General features: G+C 45.3%; 2 protein-coding genes across 8 annotated transcripts in view; both read right to left on the bottom strand.

Moving 5' to 3' along the window:
* The window catches only part of arhgef1b (Rho guanine nucleotide exchange factor (GEF) 1b), a 31,650-nt gene extending 22,594 nt beyond the window's left edge, over positions 1–9,056 (bottom strand). For 5 of the 6 annotated variants that reach the window (XM_052064982.1, XM_052064980.1, XM_052064983.1 and 2 more), the window contains exon 1: positions 8,931–9,042. The gene's annotated coding sequence lies outside the window, so the exon portion shown is untranslated. Of the gene's footprint in view, positions 1–8,930 lie in introns of all 6 variants that reach the window. The other variant, XM_052064981.1, reaches the window with a different exon arrangement.
* An 892-nt stretch (positions 9,057–9,948) lies between these two features.
* erfl1 (Ets2 repressor factor like 1) overlaps positions 9,949–27,190 on the bottom strand; it is a 43,278-nt gene continuing 26,036 nt past the window's right edge. Inside the window, exons 3-7 of one of the 2 annotated variants that reach the window (XM_052065209.1) lie at positions 21,887–21,960; positions 19,586–19,820; positions 17,302–17,479; positions 14,565–14,694; positions 9,949–12,003 (exon numbers count right to left, since the gene is read on the bottom strand). In XM_052065209.1, the coding sequence (XP_051921169.1) occupies positions 11,300–12,003; positions 14,565–14,694; positions 17,302–17,479; positions 19,586–19,820; positions 21,887–21,947 (1,308 nt within the window). In that variant the 5' untranslated portion in view covers positions 21,948–21,960 and the 3' untranslated portion in view covers positions 9,949–11,299. Of the gene's footprint in view, positions 12,004–14,564; positions 14,695–17,301; positions 17,480–19,585; positions 19,903–21,886; positions 21,961–27,190 lie in introns of those variants that run through there. The other variant, XM_052065208.1, reaches the window with a different exon arrangement.

The raw sequence follows: 27,190 nt of genomic DNA, 5'->3' as shown, positions 1-27,190 counted from the left end.
TAGTCATTCGAGGTGTGTATCGTTGCGGCACAAATTTGTTATTGGTCATTGTTCGCTCATTTTGGACAGCTTTGAGTGGTGAACAGGGCGGCAGAAATGGCCTCAAAAAATTAAGTGAAGACTCTTTTTTTTTTATCAGATTATTTTATATATATTTTTTAACCATTCTTTCGTGATGAGCATTAGTTTTTTCACCAACTTCACGTTTTGCTTTTATGGCACCTCAAACTATAAAACAATAAAAACACAGATGATCAAATAATGATTTAAAATACAACGAAGAAACATGTCATGATGTTTGCCATTCATGCCACTTCATTTTTTTCCTGTGACTGTTACACACACATCATAACTACCCTAGTGGATACTCTGTGTGTTTGCCCCCCACCCCCGCAAAAAAAAAAAAAAAAAAAAAGACGCACACCACACAAGCCAATGTTTAAGGAGCTCGCTGAGCTGAAGTCCGACGGCTGTAACACGCCGTGTCAAAAGTGGTGAGCGAGTGTGACGCATGTGGCGACCCGAGTGTGAAGCTCAAGTCAGCTGTGGAGGTCAAAGGGGAGCAAGTGGGGAATGTTAGCCTCGTTAGCTTAGCATCGTTAGAAAGGTCTGGCTTATCGGAGGTTTCTACGAGGTGGCGGGAGAGGAGGGGATAGTTTTGCTGCTCTCCCGCCTAACACATTCCAGTTCTTAGTAAGTGTCAGGTGGCATCAATCTAATGATAGCCATCAAGCGTATGTGCTTCTGTGTGTGTGAGTGTGTGTGTGTGTGTTTTAGAGTTAAGACACGCCACATATGTGGGAGGGGGCCATTCCAACGTGATTGTGGGGAGCCAGAGAGAGCGTGTGCATATGTGTGTGTGTCCGAGTGTGAAACAACTGGTCTTTAATGCAGCATTCCTCCGTCCTCCAGGCCGCAGTCCAAACACCACTTAGGAAGCAATGGAACAAACGCTATACAAATTACCGGTAATTTGACATCTTGAAGGTTCTACAAACTCTACCATGGTGAAAAATGTTCTTATAATATTGATACACATCAGCTTCCTGCATGTGTAATGTGCCAAAGTATGGCGATGCCTTGAGATACGAGTGACCCAACTAACCAGTTTTTCAAAATAAGAGAAGTCATGTGTGTCGGCAGTCAACTCGGGTCACTTCACAGCAGGCAGCGGTTTTTGGTAGACAGAGAACAATTCTTCAAACATGAGGTTTCAACATGCTATATGCCGCGCGGATTTGAGGTTTGCTGTCAAACTAAACATCAAATGAGGAGAATTTGCACGAACGGTTGAATGTATTAATATTCAATTTCATCATCTCTTTTTAATCTGATGTACAATATTAGCAGGGGATTTTTTTTTCTTTCTCAAGAACATTTTTTTGTTTTTCATGTCAATGGGCAAAAAACATTCATTCATTCATTCATCTTCCGAGCCGCTTGATCCTCACTAGGGTCGCGGGGGGTGCTGGAGCCTATCCCAGCTGTCTTCGGGCAGTAGGCGGGGGACACCCTGGATCAGTTGTCAGCCAATCGCAGGGCACACAGAGACAAACAACCATCCACGCTCACATTCACACCTAGGGACAATTTAGAGCGTCCAAACAGCCTGCCACGCATGTTTTTTTTGGAATGTGGGAGGAAACCGGAGCACCCGGAGAAAACGCACGCAGGCCCAGCGGGGAGAACATGCAAACTCCACACAGGGAGGCCGGAGCTGGAATCGAACCCGGTCCCTCTGCACTACAATTTGATTAATTAAATCAGCTGAGTGTACGTCTCATGTCTAGCATCAAACTTAGGACAGCTAAAAGAAAAATGGTCTTTCTTTTAAGCATCAAATCAAAAAATATTGCCCATGGAGGCATTCCCAGGTGCACCTGGTCCATCGACACGCCGGGTCATCGCTCTCCTCTTACAGGCGCTCACAATGGAGCCCACTTCCTGTCCTCTTGTGCTCAACCAGGGCGGTGGCACAAAAATAGCCCCGGTGGTCACGGCGGCTAATGGCTGCCGTGTACTTGCCGTGCTCATCCGGCCGCACGGGCTCATTAGACACCAGTAAGGAGGGGATTCCCAACAGCGCACATCCACACACACACACACACACAAGACTTACAAAGAAAGAGAGAGAACAGCACAGGGGGAGTGGAAGGTGGTAAGGCGCACAGACAGGAAGTGGGCGTAATTTCCTGAGGAAGCTATCAGAGAATTTCCTCCCAGCGCCATCAGATGGGAGAAAGGGAAAGCCAGACAGGAGGAATGGAAGGAGGTGGAGGGGAAAAAAAAGGTGTAAGAGTGTAAGCATGAGAGCTGGCCTTTGCACTGACATGAGGAAGCGGCACAGGAAGGTGACACGGCAACAAAACCCGCTGACGAACAAAAGAAGAAGCACTGTGTGGCCTCAAACGGCAAAACCGGCATACGGTGGAGCCTCGTCACACGAAATCAGCGGTGTGCAAACTTTTTTTTCCGAGGGCTACAAAATGAAAAACTAAAGGATGTAAGACCCGCTGAAATTCTTTAGGAGAGACAGACTTTTATGTTGTTCTTCTTTTTTGACTGATAACTGATATTGAGTTGGTGATATTAATTTGCACTAAAAAAGGGGGAAAAATATCATTTGAATGAATAATGAATGATTAAGAATATATGTAATTGCTGCCCTGTGATTGGCTGGCAACCGATTCAGGGTGTCCCCCGCCTACTTCCCGAAGACAGCTGGGATAGGCTCCAGCACCCCCCGCGACCCAAGTGAGGATCAAGCGGTTCGGAAGATGAATGAATGTAATTACATTAATATTTCATTTCATTATTGCATTAAAAATGTAGAAAGTAATATAATTGCACACACAGTCACGTAGGTGGCATTGGCACAGGGATCATAAAAAAAAATATTCAGTAGATTGATTTTTTTTAGTTTGATTTATTTAATGTTGTAAAAGATATAGAATTCAGAGGTGTACTTAACTGTATAGACAAATGACACAATTAAGAGTCATGTTGGAGAGTATAATATTATTATGAGAATATTTTAACTGAAAATAATTGAGAACCACTGCTGTTTAAACATGTTCTTTTTTTTTACTGCCTTCCAGGACCTTAGTTTTTACAGCTTTTAGGACAGAACGCCACCCACACCCTACCCCCAGCCCATAGACTAAACAAGAGTGAGAGAGAAGGAGTAAAAACCGAGGGTGGGGGGGGGGGGCATCGCAGACCAGGGAGGACACAAATAAGAGAGGAGGCAAAAAATAACAAGGCGCAGAAGGTCAAGTGCGGGGAAAAAAAACACGGTGCAAAAAGAATCACCTGAATTTTCTTTTTTTTTTTTCTTGTAGGGGATGAGGAGGGTGGGGGGGGGGGGGGAATAAGTGACCATGAACAATGTTCTCTCTTTACAAACACACTAAACACTTCCACCGGGGGACAAATGCTTTTTGGATGCAGCTGGCAAAGGTGACGTAAGCTAACACTTTGGTGAAAACACACTGTGGCCTCTTTGTGTGTAGGTGTGTGTGTGTGTAGGTGTGTGTGTGTGCGCCTGTTAATGTCTTTCTGTTCAGCATGCCATCACACAGCCGCGATTACATAAGAGCATCGGGCATGTTTTACGGACTCACTACGTGACAGGTACAGTGGTGCCTTGAGATACGAGCCATGGTTCAGATGTTTTTTTTTAACTTACAAGCACATACTTAAGGTACGAGGTGACCTCTACTCACTTGACAATGGGCAGCATTTAGCGCTCGGGTATCGAATGTCACAGCACCCCCATGTTCTGGGTTTTAGTCATGTGACAAGCTGAGCCACTATGATGTCATTTTCAGTCGACAGCAAGTGGAAAAAAATGGCCGCCCCCTCAGATGGATGAAAACGGGTGGATTTTGCTCCTGAATTCATTCCACAAATGCAATATCTAGAATCAGAAAACCGGTACTATGATTAGACAAGTGTCAAACTTTGCTGGCAACCCAATAAATAAAACGATCCAACAATTGGGACGTGACCGAGGTGTTCACTCGACTGAACGACATTGGAGCTTGATCGTTTGATGTTGCATGATTGAACGTGTGAAACAGAAATGTAAAAGGCTGTGACTGGCTGGGAACAAAGGAGCATACAGCCAACTGACGGGCAATTTGAAAGTACCACGCTCACGCAGAGTTGGAAAATGTGAGGGGCAACACAAAACATCTTTCACAAGTGCAGCTGTTTCCTGTCTCGTGTGCTGCGACGCTTCTGCTCTGGCTCACTGAACACTGAAGCAGCAGCAGCCAGGCTCTCATCTGTCGACCAAGTTCTGCGGCAGTGTTCTTTTTCCATGAGTAAGTGGAGAATTTGGGTGTTTGAGGGAAAAAGGTGGATTAAAAAAAAATAGAATTATTAAAATATATAAAAGTAAAAACGTTGAGAAAAAAAAAAGATTTTTTGAGAAATTTTTTTTTATAAGTACTAAAAGTGAAAAGGCACTATTTTGGAGGGAAAAAAATACATTTGAGTAAAAAATAAATGAATAAAAGGCACTGGTCCATCTGGTTTGCCCACCTCACCCATCAGGAGGGAGCATAATACTGTACTGCAGTCAGGCAGGCACAAAAGAAGAAGAAAACTTCATCTTCTCCACTTGTCAGTGACTAAGATGTCATTCATCATTTCAGTAGAGGATAAAGAATACATGCCTCGTGAGTACTGCAATCTCTCTCTTCATGCGTCTTCATACCTTGCTTCATCGCTTGTGTTCAAATATCTGTTCTCAAACTGCTAGTGTCAATGCTAACCGTTAGCATGTCAATGGGGCTTAGCATTAGATGTTAGCATGATGAGAAGCGGACATACCTCAGCCCAAGCTCTGTTAAGTTTGACAGTAAACTTCCAACTGTGCTTGACATTAAATATCTTCAAGACTCTTTTTCAAAATAATTTTTCAATATTTGCCTTTGTGCTGCTTATTTGGAAGTGATTAGGGCTTACTAGCATCATACAGTTAAAAAAAAGGGTGTCTTCTATCCCAAGGCACGACTGTACTGGATCAAGATGATTGTTTTCGGCTAAGGCCACAAAACAATAAATTTACTTGACTGTCTACGCTATAAATAATCATCCATTTTTATCTCTGCTGGCTAGTTAGCGCTTCCAACCATCCTGCAAAAATCTGCGGCAATGTAACCAACTTGTGCAGCTTGTAATATCACTTGCGCCAGCAAGCAGACAGGCAGACACCTTCGGGGCAGGAATAACCCGCTTCTGGATACCCCCCCCCCCCACTGCCAACCAAAACTCTCTCAACAAACGCCAGCCAACGTCCGCCCCTCTGTCCACGTGTGTGCCGCATACAAAGGGCAAAGTTATCCCAGCAATCTCACCGCCACTCTGACAGCCGGCTAAAAACAAAGCACTGGCCACACGGCCGCTGCGGTGCAAGCAAGGCACTACATTAGAGATGCCTGCGCAGTCCAATCGATGTCAATAGAGAGGGAAATTACAGTACAATAAAAAATAAGCAGCCATTTTTCAGATAGAGTTTCAAGACAAAAGGACTTATCCAATCACACATACACACACACACACACACATACATTTTTTCCAATCCGATTATGCCCACAAGGGTCGCGAGGCGTGTTGGAGCCTATCCCACCTGTCTTTGGTACATATTCTTCATTCTTTGCATAGAAATATTAATATAAGTGCTGCACTGATGAGCTGAGAGCCATTAATTTGAATGCCACTGGAGCTCCAGGCAGAACAACTCCCCCTGCAATGTGGCAATTAATTTCTATTATTCTATTATATCTATTTAATTTTATATCTATCTATTTAATTAATGATGTCATAACAGTTTTTCGAAGGTATATTATTGAATGCTATTTTTCTGATTCAAAGAAAACATTGCACATTTTGGGTGTTTGGGAGCAGATAAAGGGCATTTCCATTCATTTCAATGGGGAAAAACGATTTGAGATCAGAAATTAAGGACTTGTGTCGAAAGGCACGACTGTATAGTGAAAAGACTTTCAGTGCAAAAAACAAACAACAACAACCCAGAAAGTAAGCCCCTGTGCACCTCATAACCCCGACGGCAGGCAGACAAGGGCCACTTAATATCATTTCACTGGCGTGACATAGCGGCCAAAACCAGACAACGGCTTGCCACTTCTCTTTCGATGTCAAGTGTTCTTCTTAGTCCATCCAGAGAACGTTTCACTCTTTCGCAACTCCCTCATCGCACTGCCCCCCTAGTCCCCTCTTAATATGGAGGTCACCGAAACCATGGAAACATTTGATAGGCCAGAAGCTATCGACTGGCATGGATTGGCACTTCCCGAGCGCTAACTGCTTCCGTGTGTGTGTGCGCGCGCACACACGCAGAAGGCTAATTGCCGAGGCCAAACACACTCATGCCACTATGGGACACTGAGTCGTTTATTTATAAGTCTGCTCTGTGTGTCTGGATTTCATTTGCTTTGATATAGCTTCCATGTAGAACATTTGAAGCGGTTTTTGCTAGCAAGGAGACAACAAGGCGCAGCTAACCTGACACCAATTTCGGGGAAAGTTACATTGTGGAGGGGGGGTGGGGGTACTCCGAGAGCATATTCTGATGAATGGCCTTCTCTCTTATGGCCCAGGTTAGTCTACTGTACATAACAAGTGATCCGGATCAAAGCAGTCTTTTTGTTTGGGGTACCCAACAGTCACGCTAAAGACACACAAAAAAGTCTCATTAATCATCTGGTCAATTTAATCATAAGCATGAAGACAGACACAAATAATGCTTTTTTCCCCTTACTCTTAGTAACTCAATAATATGCCGTTATGGTAGTCATTTGTAGAGGATGAAGAATATATGCCCAAAAGTATACTAGATACGAAGTATATGACTTCTAAAACCCCAACTGTCGATGCTAGCCGTTAGCATGTCGATGGCATTTTGCGTTGCTTGCTAGCTTTTAGCGAAGATAACTTTCCTAAGGCATAATTATGTTTCCTTTAAAGACCCGAGTGCAAGCTTTCAACATCCACCCAGCAAGTGGGACTTTTTCCAGGCGTCCCATGAATGACTTCATTCTCGCACGCTTGCTGGGCGTCTCGCTTCAGCTCTCCCTAACCGGCTGCCGCAAAACCCTCCACGACAGACGGGGTATAACTCTTTCCATTTTCTTGCTTTTCCAGTGAGCTTAGTGATATGGAAATGTGAAGATCCTCGCTATGAACGCAACGCGGATGAAATCGAAGAAGTTGTTCGTGCAGAGCGCTCATCTTGGACACAAGTGATCTAAAAAAACCACCTAGCTCATTTTCACCCACCAAGCAAACAAGAAGTAAATCGGGAGTTACTATCGATTTCTGAAAACGTGTCTTTCAGGAATTCTATCAGGCTCAGCCTAATTTTTGCTGAAGATTATCGAATGTCAAATCATCATCAGTCCTGCTTTTTTGGCCTCCACAAAGCAATGGCTATGTGTTTATTTTATAATGTACATCTTTGCGTGTTGTTGTTAATGAATATTGTGAGATAATGAATTAAACCCAAACTCGGGTGTAGTGACCATGACCCGTCCGCTGTTTATCCTAACGGTGGCCGCCGTTTTACGACGCTACGGAGGAAGCGAAGTGCGACAAAACAGGCAACCTTCCTTTAAAAGGAAGAGAAGGTGGCCTTTGGGCTGCACACAAGCCCGCACTTGTTCAGCCAGTGGGCGGTGCCACCAACTCCCCCTTCCTCCACCTTTACTCTCTGACAGGAAGTTAGTACGGTCTCCATCAACTGCAGCTGCATCACAGGCAAGCAAAAACCACCAAAATGCTCAATGATTAACTGACTATCTGTGCTTATTGAAGCAAATTATGCGTTCACTGCCGTTTCCTGAGAGGACACACACACACACAAGCTCAAAAAGCAGTAATCAATACTATGCAGACACTCATTATTGATTTTGTCTGCATCTTTAACGAGGCTATGCAGGGCAGCCATTTTGTTTTTGGTTAGGTATGTAAATGAACAAACATTTGTTATACAGCATGAGAATTTGCGAGTTCAAAGTTTTAGACTTTTCCTTTAAAAGTTCCCTTTAAGTTTTTTTAAGTAAAAAACATTTCATTTTATAAAATGCATTAGATATATTTAATCGTGTATTTATTATGTTAATGAATAAATCATGTGGAAATTTTTAATGTTTCATGTTCATTAGGAAACCATAAAATAAATGTCAATTTGTATGGATCTCCGCCTAGAAAATCTAGGAATGTTGTAAATGTATCATCAATGTTAAGTTACTTTTTAGAAAAGGTGGACTAACTGGTGCCTGTAGACAGCGTGACTTATTCTTTTCATGTTTTGGGGGCTTTTAAAATGAACTTGCCGGGCCACGTAAAATGCACTCGCCGGTCTGTATATGGCCCACTGGTTGCAGGTTTTCCACCCTTTGTCATACGCCGCTGTGGGGCAGGCCTACTTTTGGCCTGTCACAGGACATTAACAACACAAAGACTCGACCAACAAAAGCAATTCTCAAATTGTCACTTAATAATTCCACCCACTCTGTGAAATCGGATTATTTTTGTGACGCGTCAACGCAACACCTCGTTTGATCTGAACATCAACTCCACTAGAACACACAAACACCGCCTCATACTAGTTCTCACGCCAGACAATCACAACATTTCGTGGTCAGTGCCTTGAAAAGCGTCATTAAAACGCACCGGTGTGCATTTATTTTTATATTTAAAACACAATAGGAGAAAGTGTAGTCCGACGGCAGCCCCGGTCGGGGCAGCGTTACCGTGTCGGAGGATTTGTCAGCGTCCAAAAACATAACAAAACAAAACAAAAAAACTGAAAACACCTTCGCGGTCACTCTTTTTCGGCACTTTTTAAAAAATGTTCCACAAGCAACTCACCGGTGGTCACGTTTAAAAGCGTTACTCACCCGCAAAGAGGGAGAAAACGTCCGTCCAAGTGCCTGAACCGTGTTTTGTGTCGGGAAAAAAGTTGTCGTTGTGTCATCAAATCAAGTGAAGTGAGCAAAGGTGGGGTGGGGGGTTGAGGGGAGGAGGGGAAAACGGTAAGCGGAAGTACACGAGTGTTTAGTCACTCACTAAAATGTCAATTCATTTTATTTAAATGTCAATATTGTATTTATTTGGTACCCAATAATGACTGATATGATTTCGACATAAACGTTTTATTTTAAAAAGAGTCGGTGGAAAGAGTCACTTTGCATTGTGTTACACATTAAATCGTCCCCCTTGTACTGTACAGTGTACACGTTAAAAAGATTGACTGCATTTATTTTTTAATTTGACATTTTAAAACGCAAAATATCACGCTATGCACGACATACTCAAATGAGTGTTTTATTGATTGAAAATTGTAATTGTTTCAATCAAAATATCTCGTCGGATTAACAAACTTCCCCTTTTAAATTAACTTGGTCGTCGGAGGGAAATGTCCCGACACTAAAATTACATTCATATCGCTGTTTAACCGTTAAAAACAGTTATTCACAGTAATCACGCCCATTATGCCATCCTTTGGCACGGGAACGTCTACTAATGACGCTATGAATAGATTTATTTTTAGACGTTGACCACGCAAAGACATCAAAACGAACCGCACTTTTCAAAGCTTTTGTCTTGAGGGCGTCTGGCGCCGCCTGGCGCACCAATAACGACATGGTCGCAAAAAAAACAGAACAAGATAGATAGCGAGCGAGATAGAAATAAAACCAAGAAAGTGCCAACTAACGTCCCATATCCCAAATAATTAAGTTTATTGCTTCTCAAGATATTCATCTTTTTTTTACCCCCCATATGACCTCTTTACAGTAAAACAAAACATTTGAGATGCATACACACACGCACACACATGAAACTGTATTTACACTACTTATGTGTCACAGTTGGAACTTTACAGGAGAAGATACATTGTGGCTCATGTTTTTAAAAATTATTGTTTCAGGGAATGCAATTCAATTAAAATTAAAGCAAAAGAAAAAAATATGTTACATTAGATGGATGCTAATATAAAAATAAATCTACAAGCAAGGATTTGCAGGGTGGACATAAAAAATAAAAAATTAAATAGACCATAGGGCACAATTAAAAACTTGGACAGGATCCCGATAAGCTCATCATAGAAAAACATCTGCTTATGAATTATTGAAACTTTGGATACACATAAGCTTGTAACTTTATCCCCCCGAAATATTGAATTAAATATGGAATAAAATCACCACGATACAGCTAGCTCTCCCCATATGTGCTCGTCATTAAATATACAACATATTAAAATATATACACAAACATACGCGCACACACACACGCATTTATACAAATTTAAAATCTGATCTTCTTTTCTTCCCTTTTTTCATCTCCCAGAATGTGCAAGAATATAAATAAAGTACTGTGTAACTTCCAATAAAACAATTTGAGGCAAAAATAAAGACATCATTAGAAATTAGGTTGAAATTATATTGAAATAAATTAAGATACAAAATACAAGACAAAAAATGTTTCACATCACGTGTAAAGTGGTTCTCATGACAAATTAACAAAATAGACAAGATATTTTTAACATCCTTGTCATGTGGTTTAAGTGAATTGAAATGAAAATAAATTGACCAATGTGAATATATAAGACAAAATGCATTTTTGATTCCACCGTAAATGTGATTTGAATCAAATGGAATTGAAATTAAGGAAACATTACATAATTAAATAAATTGCACAAAAATGTATGTATTATCACAGCAGTGCAAATGTGGTTTGAAAAATTCTACAAAAATAAAGTCTGACGCAATTAAATACAGGAAAGCAATTTCACACTAGTGGCTTTTAAAGTCAATTTAAATAAATGTCGACACACTAGAAAGCAGGACAAAAACATTTTGTCAAGCATTAGAAACGTGGCACACATTAAATTGAAGACAAATTTAAGACGAAAGAATTACACGATTTACCACAAGACTAGAAAAGCAGCTTAAATTAAATTCAGAAAAAAAATGTTTTCACACAACTTGAAATGAGGTAAAATGAGGGGCAACCATTTCAAGCACAGGACAACTAAAGAGACACACACCAAATCTTCCACCAGGTGGCAGTATTGGCCCGTGACTTTGTGAACGTTGTTTCGAACGCAGGAAACACAAGTGGAGGCCATTCATGTAGATTTGACGATTCAAATGGCCATGGGAAGTAAATGTTACGCTGTAAAAAGTTTTGACGAAACATCTGATGTTGAAGACTTGGACAAAAGGGGAAAAAAAGCAGAGCAACTGAATAACAGGCAGAAGAAGTACTAGCTGTGGATCATTTTGAGGGTCTCTCTCTCCCTGTGGCGCTCATGCATGATGGCGGGCAGCGGTGGCGGCGTGAGGGGCATCAGGCCCTTGAGAGGATGGGCAGACATGGGCGGCGGCAGGGAGGAGATGGGCGGCAGGGGTAAGGCCACCGCTGCCCCCACATCTGACTTCTTCCCCCCCGCCGCGGCGTCTTTGGCCGCGGCGAAATCCTGCTCATTGTCCGAGCTGCAGTCACTCAGGTCGGTAATCTCCAGGTCCGAGTCCGACTCGGCGTCCCGCTTGATGCTGCCCCGCCTCTCCGTGGGGCTCTGGCGTCCCGGGCCCAGGCTTGGGGGCGTGGCCTGGGCACGCTCCCCGCCCAGGAGAGGGTTGCCCAGCTCAGTACGGCCCAGTGACAGGCCCCCCTGGTAGGGGGGCAGGCCCGCTCGCCCCCCCGCCGATATTGCCGCAACATTGGTACCAGTGGTTGCCTCTCCTGGGGGCAGCAGGGTGGAGAAGGGGTGGGGCAGCTGTGAGAGGCCGCTAGGTAGGGGACCGGGGTAGAACTGGGAGGGATAGAGTGAGCCGGGGGGCAATTTGGGACAGTTGTTGAGGGAGAAGGCCCCCGGCAGGTAGGGGTTGAAGCCCCACGGGTAGTCGAAAGGTGGGCTGCGGGGGTACGCGCCCAGCAGGGATGGCGGTTTGGTGTAGCAGGGGCCACCTAGCGCACAGGACCAAATGAGGGTTAAATGCGTCCACACATACAAAATGGAGGACAAAAAAAAGTATTTAAAAAAACACTACAACATGGAAGAATTTTCAGTCATCATCATTCATAAGTCCAAACAGGAGGGGCTTGTTTTGGCAGCTCCACCTTAAATAAAATGCAACAGGGCCACCTTGAAGTAAATGTTCTTTTTTTTCTCTTCAAATTACGAATTAATTCGCAGAACATGACAGCTATTGCTTTTCCAGTGAGCTGAGTGATATGGAAATGTGAAGATCCTCGCTTTATGTTTAATCAGTGTAAATTATGTGATTATTTTTGTGACAGCCTGGTCCAATATATCCTACCCTGTATTTGTAAACATGCTACAAAAAGTTTTTTTTTTTTGGTGGGTGTTTACGGGCTCTTGCACGGATTGATGGTATTTTCATTCGTTTCAGTTGGGAAAGATAATTTGGGATGTGAGTGTTTTTTTGAGCAAGCATAGTTAGGAGTGAATCAAACTCGTATGTCAATGTACCAGTGTACTGGTCATGCTTATGAGAGGAAAAAAAAGTAACATTCATTCATCTTTCATACCGCTTGATCCTCACTAGGGTCGCGGGGGGTGCTGGAGCCTATCCCAGCCGTCTTCAGGCAGTAAGCGGGGGACACCCTGAATCGGTTGCCAGCCAATCGCAGGGCACACATAGACGAACAACCATCCGCGCTCACACTCACACCTAGGGACAATTTAGAGTGTTCAATCAGCCTCCCACGCATGTTTTTGGAATGTGGTAGGAAACCGGAGCACCCGGAGAAAACCCACGCAGGCCCGGGGAGAACATGCAAACTCCACACAGGGAGGCCGGAGCTGGAATCGAACCCGGTACCTCTGCACTGTGAAGCCGACGTGCTAACCACTGGACTACCGGGCCGCCTAAAAGTAACATTTTGGAAAAAATAATAAAGTCATGTAATTTAAAAATCATACTTTCCTCTTTTATTGGTTTAATAGGAGAAAGATGCTGGTGTTTGGCTGAGTGGGAGCGCTGGGACCAACAAACAAAAGCATCTTCACCTCCCAGCACAGCTGACTTCCTTCCAACTGCCGAGCAACTCGCTGCCGCTTACCCCCCACCCCCCTCCACACCTCACCTCCGCCCCTCGGTTTCCCCTCAATCCGCCAGCCTTATTTACTATGCGGGCCTAATTTGACAGCGCTCAAGTGTGTGCGTGTGCGTGTGCGTGTGTAGCTGGCAGACACATGAATATTGAATCAGTCAGACGGGCCTCTCTCGCTTGCTTATGAAAACACAGTAATGGGCGCCCACAGGCCACAAACTGAAGCCTGCACCCTCAATTAGGGCCTTCCTGCTTGGGAAGGGATTAGGACGCCGGGGACACATGGGAGGGAGAAGGAAATAACACCCCAGGACAAACTGTGGAGGATGAAGAAGAAGAAGAAGAGGAGGAGGAGGACTGGTGGGGGGGGGGGACGAAGGGGGTCGAGTTGGTGCGTGTTTACACGGTACCTCGCTCCCTCGTTTTCTGCATTGTATGCGTGTGTGTGTGTGTGTGTGTGTGTCTATAGGCCATAAAGCACCGTCGGTCACGGACAGTGGAGTGACCCCTCACCTTCCTTCCACTTGTTTAGCAATGATGGGCACAAGTCGTGAGCTAAATGGGCCGCACCTCACAATCTTGACTGCGGGCTGCCATCGCTCTTATTTCCTTGAACAACAATTGAGCTGCTGACAATGAAAGCGTACTGCGGCCATGCCGGAAATAAATAAATAAATAAATCAACATAGCAAACGTTCCCCCCCACCCCCCCCCCCCCCACCCCTCCCCATAATGCTACAGGGTACTGACTTCCACCTTCGCAATTGTGCGCATTTCAGCACATGTACAAGTCAAAACCAGGTAGCATTATGGGGGGGGGGGGGGGGGGGGGGAACACACTATGATATAAGCATTTAGCTGATGTTTTACCGTTACGTTGACCTAGTACGTTCGAAAGACTTCACTTGTTTGAATGACAACATAGCCCAGTCAAAACTATTCACTCGACAGTGGCAGTTCCACGCTCCCATAACAACGTGATGAATTTCACACTGGTGGATCCCAACGGAGGGCGGCCCGGTAGTCCAGTGGTTAGCACGTGGGCTTCACAGTGCAGAGGTACCGGGTTCGATTCCAGCTCCGGCCTCCCTGTGTGGAGTTTGCATGTTCTCCCCGGGCCTGCGTGGGTTTTCTCCGGGTGCTCCGGTTTCCTCCCACATTCCAAAAACATGCACGGCAGGCTGATTGGACGCTCTAAATTGTCCCTAGGTGTGAATGTGAGCGTGGAGTATTGTTCGTCTCTGTATGCCCTGCGATTGGCTGGCAACCGATTCAGGGTGTCCCCCACCTACTGCCCGAAGTCGGCTGGGATAGGCTCCAGCACCCCCGCGACCCTTGTGAGGATTAAGCGGTTCGGATAATGGATGGATGGATCCCAACGGAGAATATGTGTCTTTCTTTCTTTTTTTTTTTTTTTTTCATATCCCCACATGCCATTCAAGTGTTCTCACCTGAACCGAGGAACGGAAACGTGTCCAGTCGCGGCTTGTCTCCCTCCGCCCCCGGCGCCGCACTGCCCCGATCAAACAGGGAGGATGCTCGGCCCGCGTCTGGCAAGCGAGGGAACAGGGACTGGATGGCCTACATGGCGAGGAAAATACACAATGGAATGAGAACTTCGGCCATGAGTAAAGTTTAAAAAAAAAGAAAAAAAAGCTGGAAACGTCGGAAAATCCAGACCATTGAAAACTTTGGAGGAAGGCAAATTTCAGAGACAAATTCATGTTTCACACATACTTGGCCAATAAAGATGATTCTGAATGAGTTATGAGTCTGAATATACCTTGAACAACATTAGAATTCCATGTGGGAAAAACAAACGGGCAGATGCCTTTTTTTTTGTGGCAAAAAAAAAAAAACGGAGACCAAGATAAATCATTTCGAAACATTTTCCACCAATAATATCATCTATAAGAAAGCCTCCTAGAACAACTGAACGTTATTTGTGGCTCACCACAGAACTTTAAATGGTGTCAATTGTGTGGTGACCGTTTAACATGCAGTTTGAACGTCGTTGATTCTTACTGAACACCTCCGATCATCAAAGGGTGTGCACACTTATGCAACCACAACATCACAGTTGTTTATCTTTGCTTTAGACTTCATTTGAGGTGTCCAGGTTAGAGGCCACGTGAAAGGATTCATCTGCTGTCTTTTTTTTTTCTTTTTAAATAAATATAACGTCAAATTATTTGAACAGGGGGTGTGTAGACTTTTTATAGTGTAATATTTATATTCCCTCCGAAGTAGAAATAAGCCCACACTTTGGAATAAGACGGGCTCACCCTCGTCATATGTTGACAAGCGTGATGCAAACGGCGACGGAGCGGAGGCAAGGACAGGGGGATACAAAGGGCTGTCACGGGATCGGGGGGGTCGGGGGGGGGGGGGGGAGATACGGAGGAGAGGACACGTTTGAGGCTGCGAAGGATAAGTGAGGAGGAAAGCGAGAGGACAGCGCGGCTCCGATTGAGGGGGCTGCTCGCGAGCCAGATCTGACGGGGGGGTGGGGGGTGACACTCGCTCAGGACGCAGGCTGTGGAATACACCGGGGACGACGAGACGAGCTGAAACAAATGGAACAGATGAATCCGGGGAATGGCCGCGACAAAGGGGGGGATTTTTGTCCCCCATTCTCCCCCGGATCAATATCCCGTGTCACCCCCGAGTTTGAAAGGCGAGACCGTCGTCCCCGAGCCGGCAGATCCGCGTTTGCTTAACGAGGCGCGCCATTGATCTGATCTGACACGGCCCTGCTTTCATTTGAGATCGATGACGCGCCAAAGACGGGGGATGAGAGAGAAGAGGGGATCATGTCGTCTTTGGGGGGGCCCGGGGGCGGTTTGGGGGGGAGGTTAAGGACGACCTAAGGCCGTCTTTTCGCGACCTTAAGCACGGCGCAGACAAGACTGTACTTTTTATAGATCTCGCGGTAACTTTCCCGTAAGCACACACACACACACACACACACACATACACACACACACACAGACCGGTTTATGTGATTTGTGGGGACTACTTTTTAGTTCATCACTTTCGGGGACCACCCTTTCTAAATGACATAGAGCTCTGCAAAAAATCAGGGATACACAAGGACACACACACAAAGATGATTTTTTTAAATCATGTATTGATAACCTGAACAAGTGTGAGTCGTGCTATCACAGCATTGTGGACTACATTGCCCATGATGCTTTGCGGCGCTGAGCCAAGAAGAGCAATTGACAATAAAATGACAGGGCAAGGCCTCTTGTCACTGCGGTTATGCACAAAAACACAAATTCTATATTGTGCCCCCCCCCCCAATCAGATTTTTTTTCAACAATACCATGAATTTTATACAGTGTCATGGGATTTTTTTTTATGTCACATATTTCCCCACAGTACACTTTAGATCAGGGGTGCCCATTAGGTCGATCCTGATCTACCGGTAGATCTAAGACAGGTCCCAAGTAGATCCGAGGAGTGTCGAGAAAAAAAACAAAACAAACAACCATTTGTGTGTCTTTGTACATGTTAGTAATATATTTTTTGTGTTAATATACACTGCACACTAATCAGTCTCATTTTCACAAAAAAAAATATTAAAAAAATAAAATAAAGCAGGTAAATCTTAAATTTTGTATGTGTGTGTGTGCGCGCGCCGGTAAGGGTAGATCCCGTGAGGTTAGTTGATCAAAAAGTAGATCTTCGATCCAAAAAGTTTGGGCACCCCTGCTTTAGATCTTTGGATATCGTTACATCCCTAATACAGTTTTGGGTTAGCTGGAACAGATTGCAAAATAGTTGCAGAATTTCCTATTAGGACACCGATGAGTGTAATCAATTCCAAACTTCAACCAATGTTAACCATGTCATGAGGTGATTTTCTTCCCCGTCGTGTTTTCATCATCAAAATGCGTGGCAGCTTTTGGGTCAAGGCTGGATTCTTATTATTTTTGGACAGATTTTCATAGATCCAGGAAAGACTCAGCAGGTACCTGCTAGCCGCAACGGCGAAACCACATGCCGGCAATAGATTTTTTTTTGGAATCTAATCAATTTCTTGATTAAAACAAACAAACAAACAAACAGCATGTCTCCTTTTGCCGATCCTTCCCGGGCTATGTTTCATGCTACCTACACAGCATGCAAATGACATTTGATGAGCTGCGTTGAAACGCCCTCCAGTGTGAAATGTTGGAGTACCTCCGGCGTGCAGTCGGGTGCGCCGGAGCCTCCGTTGAAGTGGTTCTGGGCCAGAAAAAAGGGCGAGTTGGCCATGTCCAGGATGGGGTAGTTGACCAGCACCACTTTGCTGAAGTTGAACTTGTAAGTGAAGCGCTTCCCTTTGGTTTTGTGCAAAATGCGCTTGTTGTAGTAGTACCTGCAACACAGCAGAGATAATCGAATGAGGCGGATGAAGGGGTGGGGGGGCTTAACAACGCCGGCGTCAAGGTTTGGTGGATTTTTACGGAAATGAATCGGTAAACCGTGCTGCGGGGTGTGAGCTGGACTCATTTCCCACTTCTTTTAAGACGTCTCCTCCCTCCTCTAATCCATTTGTGTCCGGATGCCTTCGTTCAATACCGCATGAGCCTTTATTTAGTTTGATTCCGCCATTAGCCGGCGAGATGGCAACGTGTAAAATTTCCACTTCACGTCAGAGACTCGCAATGTATCATCGGTATCATGGCTGACTTCCTCTTCATGTTGGGACAAGGCTCTTTGAGCTTTTCATTTAGTTAGTCCGTTATTTATTTTCCCGGTGAATCCTATCACGATAAATAACACGATGACTCCCACGATGCCTATGCTCGAGCTGTAAATACCAGTTTCCCTTTCTTTCTAAATCGTAATGTCCACGTATTTGTTGACTTTCTGAAGTGAGAGCACTGTGGCGCTTGAAATCAGGTGTCGTCGTCAAAATACGAGCTTCACCTTCTAAGTAGAAGTAAACACGCTGCATGCGTAGTAAAAGTAACTCGTCAGGAAAAAGTCACACGTTCGATTTGACGTGAAAATGGGCACATTTTTAAATGATCACCGACGAGTGACATCATGTCAATTAGAGAGGGTGGAGACATAGTGTGTGTGTGTGTGTGTGCCCAAATGGGGGATTTCCACGTTAACGACCCCAGCGGGCATGTCAGCTTCCTGTGCCACCACTGAGGTGTGTGCTCATGCCACCTGGCTCAGGTGGAAGAATGGAACACTCGGGCAGGGGGGGTTAGGTGTGAAAACCCCAAAAAACACAAATTTCCTTATTCATTTTGAGGAACGCGGGCCGTCCTTTGTTCGAAAGTACCCATAAAGTGAGCCGAATGTTTCAACGCCTCATTATGCCCGACATCAACCCACTTGGAGCGGCACGTATGTATGTATCAGCATCCCAAACACGCCGTCTTGGGTTTTGCTTCGGCGTGGCCAATGGCGCAGTGGCGGCCCTTAATTGAGCAATTAAGTGAGGCTAATCAAGAAGGCTAATTGTGGCCCCAGCCAATTCATAACAATTAGACTCCCCGCGACAACCTCCATTAAGAAGAAAGCGAGGAAAAGCGGGAGGAAGGGAAAGGGGAGGGGGGGAGCGCACAGTCATTTGTGATAAGCACTGCATTGGCTCGAGACCTGTTTCAATGAAACTAGTTTGAAAATCCTTATTGACTTTGTTTGCCGGCTCGCTCCTCTGTCAAGTTTGTATTAAGATGGCCGCCGATTAAAAAAGCTGCAATGGAGGAATATTGATGTTCCCGCGGGCAGAGGTTACAAACTTCGACACGTCTTTTCTAAACATAAAGTCGATTTCAGACTCGACGCGAGAATATTCGATATTTGAAGGTTCTGTGAACGTCCCAGAAGAGATTAAAATTTGCCAAATGGTACGACCACCCAGTTTTACCCGTCTCGTGCGCTTTATCCAAAATGAATGAACCGAACTTATTCGAAGCGTACTTTTGAAGCATTTTCTACATGAATTTTACCCCAACATATCGTAGTCGGGGGCGGCCCGGTAGTCCAGTGGTTAGCACGTCGGCTTCACAGTACAGAGGTACCGGGTTAGATTCCTGCTCTGGCCTCCCTGTGTGGAGTTTGCATGTTCTCCCCGGGCCTGCGTGGGTTTTCTCCGGGTGCTCCGGTTTCCTCCCACATTCCAAAAACATGAGTGGCAGGCTGATTGAACACTCTAAATTGTCCCTAGGTGTGAGTGTGAGTGCGAATGGTTGTTCGTTTCTGTGTGCCCTGCGATTGGCTGGCAACCGATTCAGGGTGTCCCCCGCCTACTGCCCGAAGACAGCTGGGATAGGCCACCGCACCCCCCGCGACCCTAGTGAGGATCAAGCGGCTCGGAAGATGAATGAATGAATGAATATCGTAGTCGGTGCTTGCGTCTAAAAATTGTTAGTCATGATCTTCCAACCAGAAATTGAGCAGCCCTGTGCTTGTTTGCCCGGGGCATGAGGCAGTTGTGACCGCGACGCATCTCGTCCGCTACCTGAGTGCTCTGCTCAGTTTGTCGTAGTTCATGTGCGGTTTGCACTTCCTGATCCCCCACAGTCGGGCCACCTCGTCGGGGTCCTTGATGACAAACTCGCCATAGTCGCCCTGCCACGCGATCACCCCCTGGTACTCCTCCTTCTGCAGCAGCTCCAGGATGAAGTGCCACAGCTGGATCTGCCGCGATCCCGGGCTCGACTCCGGCTTGTAGGCCCAGTCCGGGAAGGCGAACCCTGCGCAGAGGAGAGGGGGAGAAGGTGGAAGATTTGAGAGAGGCCTGCCATTAATTCCGTCCATGGCCGCCGGGGACGAAGAGGTCGGCGTCTGGATGAGCGATGAAGGTGAGGGATGAGGTGTTTAATAGAACAACGCGTGCCCTGAGCTACGTTCGGGCCCTCTCGGCTGCACAGATTGCTCGGGTGCGTGATGACAACTATCTGGGAAAGAGTTGATTGATGCTGCGGTGCGCGCACAACGCACACAGCGGCCTTAAAAGGTACCTGTTTGCACATCACACACACACACACACACACACGGAGTCAAGTGTTTGTACTCGCCGCGCATTCAAAGTCAACACAAAGCGTGACCAGAGGGGGCAGACCTCCGCCCAGGCTATGCAATGCATCACACCCCACCCAGACCCGGGAAGCAAATACAGAAGTTGAAATGAAATATTGTATTTTTAACACCGAGTAACTGGTGTCACCTCATTCACGTCATTGTTCTTTAAACTTTAGGTCCTTGGAAACAAAAAAACCCTAAGTTACGCGTTTTACAATTTTGGAAATGATGTACAATGTGGCATGCATCTCTGTCCAAGCAAAAACAAAGCGATTGACGTAAAAATCATGTGAAATGCATGTTTACACATTAGGTTTACGATGCATTCAAAAATATGAATTATAATGGGTCTCTATGGTGCAAAATATGTAAATTGTGAAGATTACGGAATCAAAAGCTTTTTTATTATTGCTGCAATGCCTGAGAATTATCAGCCGGTGACGTCATGAAATTTCGGCCATTTTAGAACCCCCCCCATACGTTTCAGCTCTCTCGTGTTCTTCCGAATGCCTTTGCCTTTGATTCAAAGACATAATTTTGCATTTATCGCAAACGATGGACTACGAGGGTTAAACGGCAAGCTACCGTATCGGCCCGATATATAAGACGGCCCTTCTTATAAGATGACCCCCTCTTTTTCAAGACTCAAGTTTGAAAAAAAAGACTTTTTGAAACACCAAATTAATTTTTATACAGAAAATAATTACAGTACATCTGAAACAAATGATTAGAACAATATATTTGAGAGAGAAAAGCATGTTATTTTGCCTCAGTCAAATCTTAATATCTGAACGTATGTAAACTGAAGTGCAATCACCTTCGTAAATGAATGGCTTCTGATTTTTTGAAATGTAAATGACATCACCACTTCTCCACAGCTGCCGGTTAACCTGGCCCACTTCTCTCCGGAGTGTCGCTACGATTCTCCATTTGCTGTTAACTCTTCTACTTTCTTCTCTTTTCTTTCCTATCGCAATTTTTTTATTTTTCTTCTTCGTGGTACCGCTATTTTTATTTTTATTCTTCGTGACAGGGGTTCACTTTGGCCTGGGGTGCCCACTTCAGCATTCGCTTCAAAGATACCTGGCGCCATCTAGCGTCGTGAATGGGTATAACGTCTAGACCCCGAATATAAGACGACCCCCACTTTTTCAGTCTTATTTCAATGCAAAAAACAAGGTCTAATATTCGGGTCAATACATTTTGACATGTAAATGACATCATCACTTCTCCTCGGCTGCCTGTTAACCTGGCCCACTTCACTCCGGATTGTCGCTACAATTCTCCATTTTCTGTTATCTCTTCTACTATTTTCATCTCTTTTCTTTCTTATCGCTATTTTTTTATTTTTCTTCTTCGTGCTAACGCTATTTTTATTTCTATTCTTCGTGACAGGGGTTCACTTTTGCCTGGGGAGCCAACTTCAGCATTCGCTTCAAAGATATTTGGCGCCATCTAGCGTCGTGAATGGGTATAACGTCTAGACCCCGAATATAAGACGACCCCTTATTTCAATGCAAAAAAACAAGGTCTAATATTCGGGTCAATACGGTAGTTGACAGTGACTCAGTAGCACATTTAGCACATACCCGACTGACCTGAAAGACGTGAGATGCTAAAAACTTTGTTCCCTTCTGACAAACATTTTTTTTTGCGGGGGATGGGTGGGGGGCTGGAACAGATCAATTGTTTTTCTCTTAATTTCAAGGGGGAAAGATAAGCGTTAGGAGTTACCAACCTGGCGTCCAAAGTGCGGGCACCGGGGGCAGCAGCAGATCACTGACGCAGTTACAGTCCATGCCTCTGCAACACCTGACAAACAAACATGAAAAATATTCATCAGTCCGCAAGCTGTGAACTACGAGCGCATTTTATTTGGAGGTCGCCGAGGGGATTGAACACAAACACGCCACGCGATGCCGATTCCGAAACATGGTTGGTATTGATGCGTAACGCGGCAAGGTTATGTTTCGTATAGCGTCGGAGCGATTGATGGATGCGATCCCGCGCATCCACCTGAGGCCGAGCGTGATGCAACACGTTGGATATTCACCCCCGCATCCATAAGCAGCAGCGGTTCACTTGAAGAGCACCTTAAAGTTTCATTCGATTTAATCAGGCGGAATTTTCCAGTATTCTTGCGTCAAGTAGGGCCGCGTTATACGCAACAAGTGTGAAGCGTTTTGTTTATTCGACATGTATTACATTCACTGTGTCATGTTCGATATGCCGAGAGGAATTTTTGGAGTGCGGGAGAAGTTTTATTTTGTTGAACCCAGAAAAACATGGCGGGGGGAAGAAATGCAAAGTAACTTGAAACACTGGAAGAAAATTGCAAGCAAATACTTTAACGTCATCATTTACGACTCAACTATATCTACATAGTGACCCAAAAATGTTTTTTTTCAAGTGTTAACTAAATCCCGCATTTAATTTAGTTAGAAATCCAGCAGATCGGATGAGGCAGATCAGAAACTGGATGGATGGATGTATTCAAAGTTTTAACGTGTAATCCTTTCAAGCAAATAGGGTTAATTGTTCATACGTTTTCAAGCAGCCCTAAAATGGGCGTTCTCTTCTGAGAACAGGGCATTTATTTTTGTTTCAAGAAAATTCCATTGAGAGCAGACACAAAAGTAACTATTGCATTCCAATTAGTTGCATTGCATCTTAAAAAAAAAAAAAAATTAACATGCCAGCAGGTCTAAACGAGGTAGGGGGTGTTAGCGTCATGTAAATCAGTGAAATGCTAATCAGAACGCTAATGATGTTGCGAGCAGGAGAGGATTTGGGCTGGCGGTGCGGTCGACACACGGCGACTTTTCATCGGCGTTGCTTTACAAAAGATCACATGAAGACGAAGAAATGCCCTCTCCCGTTCGCCGCCGCCGCTTCGACTGCTCTGCTGCTTCTTTGCCATCTTTAATGCTGCCCTCTGCATTGCTGCGCTTCTTCTTCTGCCTCTATTTAATTATGCTCTGTGAATTTGGGATTTTTCCCTCCAGCATTGAAATAGAACTTGAATTATTAAGGTGTGTTTGTATAAATTATTATTGCTAACTCCAGGCACTCTCTCTCTCTCTCTCTTTCTTTTTCGAGAAAGACTCCCTCTCTCGACCGGCTCGTGGCCTTTGGATGGTAGCAACTCTCTCGCTCACTTTATGTGTGGTGTTTTCACGCCGCTCCTTTCTGTCTTAACATCTCTGGTCTTCTTGGTTCTTTTCAACTACTCATCTTATCATTCTTTATTTTTGCTCCCTCTCCCATTGCACTGTCACACAATGAGTCACCCTGTACACAACGCATGTTCAAAGTCCAGGCTGGGGGGCTATTGGCAGGTCTATAGCCGTTTTTTAGAGGCTCGTGGCATATTCTAAAAAAAAAAAAAAAAACAACTCCAGGATGTTTCTCAAAAATGGTAAGCATCACCACCATCCATCAATTTCAGAGCACATGTAGACAAAACAAAAATCGATGGATAATTTAGAGTCTTCAACAAACATATAATACATTTGTGGGGGGCCAGGTTACCCTGAGAAAACACGGGTAGGTCAAGCAAACTTCACACAGGAAGACGGCTTGAACCAATTTGAACACAGAATCTCTAAACTGTGCGGCAGACTTGTTCATGGTGATCTAACGATACTTTTGGAACAAAATATTAGTTCAGTGACTCAAACCAGAGCACACCAAGAATTTTGTGACTTAAGGTCATGTTTATATTTGTAAAGACGAATGAATACCCTGACACTTTTGTCACTTTTTGTAATGAAGTCAACATTTTGGTATTTAGATATTTAAATTTGAAATGGAGAACTGATTATTATTTGTGTAGCATGGAGTCCACCGCCATCACAGCAATAATGCGTGATCTGGGTTTTCATGTTAGCCAGATAGATACATACAGTGGCTAGCTAGCTGCATATCTAGCTATCTAGCTAGCTAGCTAGCTACCTAGCTAGCTGGATATCTAGCTAGCTACCTAGCTAGCTGGATATCTAGCGATCTAGCTAGCTACCTAGCTAGCTGGATATCTAGCGATCTAGCTAGCTACCTAGCCAGCTGGATATCTAGCGATCTAGCTAGCTACCAAGCTAGCTGGATATCTAGCGATCTAGCTAGCTACCTAGCTAGCTGGATATCTAGCAATCTAGCTAGCTGGATATCTAGCTATATAGCTAGATATCTAGCTAGCTACCTAGCTATCTAGCTTCTAGAGAAAGAAATGCAGTAGCCACCAAGCGATAGACATAGATAGACAGATAGAAGTGTCATTTTATAATTGGTATCAATACTTCAGTGATAATTCAGGTGTTCATCCGGGAAAATTGGATGTAACTAATTCTGAGCAAAGTGCCCCCACATTTTTTTCCAAGACAACAACAAGAAGAAGTCTGGACAGCCCTGCAGATATTTTTCTTCTTTTTTCACATGGCGTCTGCAAAACTGCAAAACTGTAGCCTTTTGCTCTGCTCCGTGAAAATTATGGCCCTCAGTTCAAATACCGCTCTCCAACCCGAGCGTGCAACCGAAGGCCACCGCCTCGAACGAAAATACGATCTTCTGTGCGTCTGAGGTCGGAACATGTACGTTTGACCCTCCCCACGTGCCGCGGGTCATCACTGCGGCGTCACGCTTTTCGTGTTTCTCCTCTATGGAGGACGCCCTCTGCGCGTCGCCATCCAGGTGCAACCTTCTTTTTCCTTGTCGCCGCCACCTATTTTGTGTCTCATCAGCCTCTCTCCGAGCCACGCCCCTCCCACCCCCAATTCTCACACCACCCCCCTCGGTGTGCTTCACCTCGGTGCAGTAATTTTCTGTTTGATTTCGGAGGTAATGCATTTTTTACAAATCAAAGAGGAAGCAAGACGACCCCCCCCCTCCTCCATCGCTCACCTCCTCCTCCGCCCACCCCTAACCCTTCAGCTCCCCGCCCAGGGCCAGAGAGGAGATAAAGGCGCCTCCATCATTTCCTTGTTAGTTTTGATTTGGGCAGCGCAGGGCTTTCAAGTCCCCCCCCATCACCCCCAGAAACATTATAACTAGCAGCCCAGAGAATAGTGCTGCTCGTGCACGCTGGCGCCTCCATGCACTCGTCGTTACACACACAGCGTTTGGAAGTTATACAGCGCGGTACAAACACGCAGGTATTCAGGTAGCCGACACAAATAAAGACGTAGAGCCCATCGATAGTGACTGAATCGATACGGCCAGAGAGCACTTTGTTTTGCTAAAAAAAGACATTGGCGGGCTGATGAAAGAGCACAAAAGCAACAACGCGCTATATTGGGGGGTGGGAGGGGGGGGGCGCAGAGGACGCCATACTCCAAACAAAAGGGGCCTTTCCCAACCCCCTGATGATGGATCACACGTTGACAATGCACTTAACTGGGGAACCTGCGGCACCGTGGGCCAAAAGCAGCGCACGAGAGTACAACCACAGACATTTATGCGGCAAAAATAAGGTTTGCTGCATTTGACGCTGTTGGAAACGTTTGAAGCGACTCGAGCAGAAATGTACAAGGCTGCAGCCCTCCTACTTGACTTTTCTCCCCGACTTTGTGTGAACTCTCGCTCTCTAATTTGAGAGTTTTCATCAGCGGCCTCGTTCGGAACAGATCCTGTTTTGAGAACGGACAACATAAATCATACTCTGCTGTGTGTGAGAGCCAATAGCGCTTCTCAAATTCCGATGTCAGCTGGCGAGCCACGGGCAAGGTACGAAAAGCGATATCAATATACGAGAGGTAGATCGGCCTTCCAAAACCGGCCTGTGGCTACTCACTGCGGTCAATTCAAAAGTCAAAAATTAACTCAAATTAAACCTCTAAAACTGGCGGCCCGGTAGTCCAGTGGTTAGCACATCGGCTTCACAGTGCAGAGGTACCGGGTTCGATTCCAGCTCCGGCCTCCCTGTGTGGAGTTTGCATGTTCTCCCCGGGCCTGCGTGGGTTTTCTCCGGGTGCTCCGGTTTCCTCCCACATTCCAAAGAAATGCGTGCTGATTGGACACTCTAAATTGTCCCTAGGTGTGAGTGTGAGTGCGAATGGTTGTTCGTTTCTGTGTGCCCTGCAATTGGCTGGCAACCGATTTGGGGTGTCCCCCGCCTACTGCCCGAAGACGGCTGGGATAGGCTCCAGCACCCCCCCGCGACCCTAGTGAGGATCAAGCGGCTCAGAAGATGAATGAATGAATGAATAAACCTCTAAAACTTGTATAACTCTGGGTCAAAGTGGGAACATGGCTTTTTTTTTGTTTTAATTGCTATTCGCAAGCCACCCACTGTTCTGAGACAATCTGTCAATATGTTATTTGTGCCAGTTGACGTCATGTGCGTTGGGAGACGACTTCCCTCCTCCCAAACAGGTCTGACTGATGTTGACTTTAACAAGTGGGCCCAGTGGAAGCAAGGTTAGTGGGGCCAGTAGTTTGAAGTGACGGTGCTACAATCGGGGGGAGGGGGCTACCGGCTGAGGCTACATTACGCGTCTCCCGTGCTGTCGAAAGAAGGAGGCAAGAGTAACGGGTCACGATATAAAAAGATAGAAAGGAGTTTTCTCTTTGCAGCACATGAAACAAACTCTGTGCATGCGTCTCATCTTTTTTTGGGGGGGTTGCCCGCTGAAAAAGGGCCGAGCGACCCTCCGCCCCGTCTTCTTTTTTTCTTTCCTCTCTCTCCAGTGTTCCCGCTCTCCTCTCGTTGCGTCTCCTCTCCCTGGTTAGCTCTGACACACTGCTGCGCCTCGGGCTGCAACAACACAGGGACTGTGCGATGTGAGTTTGTTAGACCAGAAGTGGAGACGAGGGGGGAGGAAGGAGGAAGACGAACCTGTCCTTTCACCAAAATTGGCATGTGGAGAGATTTTAAACTGGGCGCAAATTATTTCTCAGTAAAATTGTCATTATCTTCGGAGGAGGACATTTTAAGTGTACAAGCACTTCCAAATTTGTGCCGGGGACTCTTGTTGACCTTGACCCCGTGGCAAAGAACAAGAAAATCAAGTAAACTGTGAAAAGCTCTTAAACATTGATGTTAGATGCA

Source organism: Hippocampus zosterae, chromosome 5 (assembly GCF_025434085.1).
Source record: "Hippocampus zosterae strain Florida chromosome 5, ASM2543408v3, whole genome shotgun sequence".
Lineage (NCBI taxonomy): Eukaryota > Metazoa > Chordata > Actinopteri > Syngnathiformes > Syngnathidae > Hippocampus > Hippocampus zosterae.
This window is presented reverse-complemented; position numbering and strand designations above follow the sequence as displayed.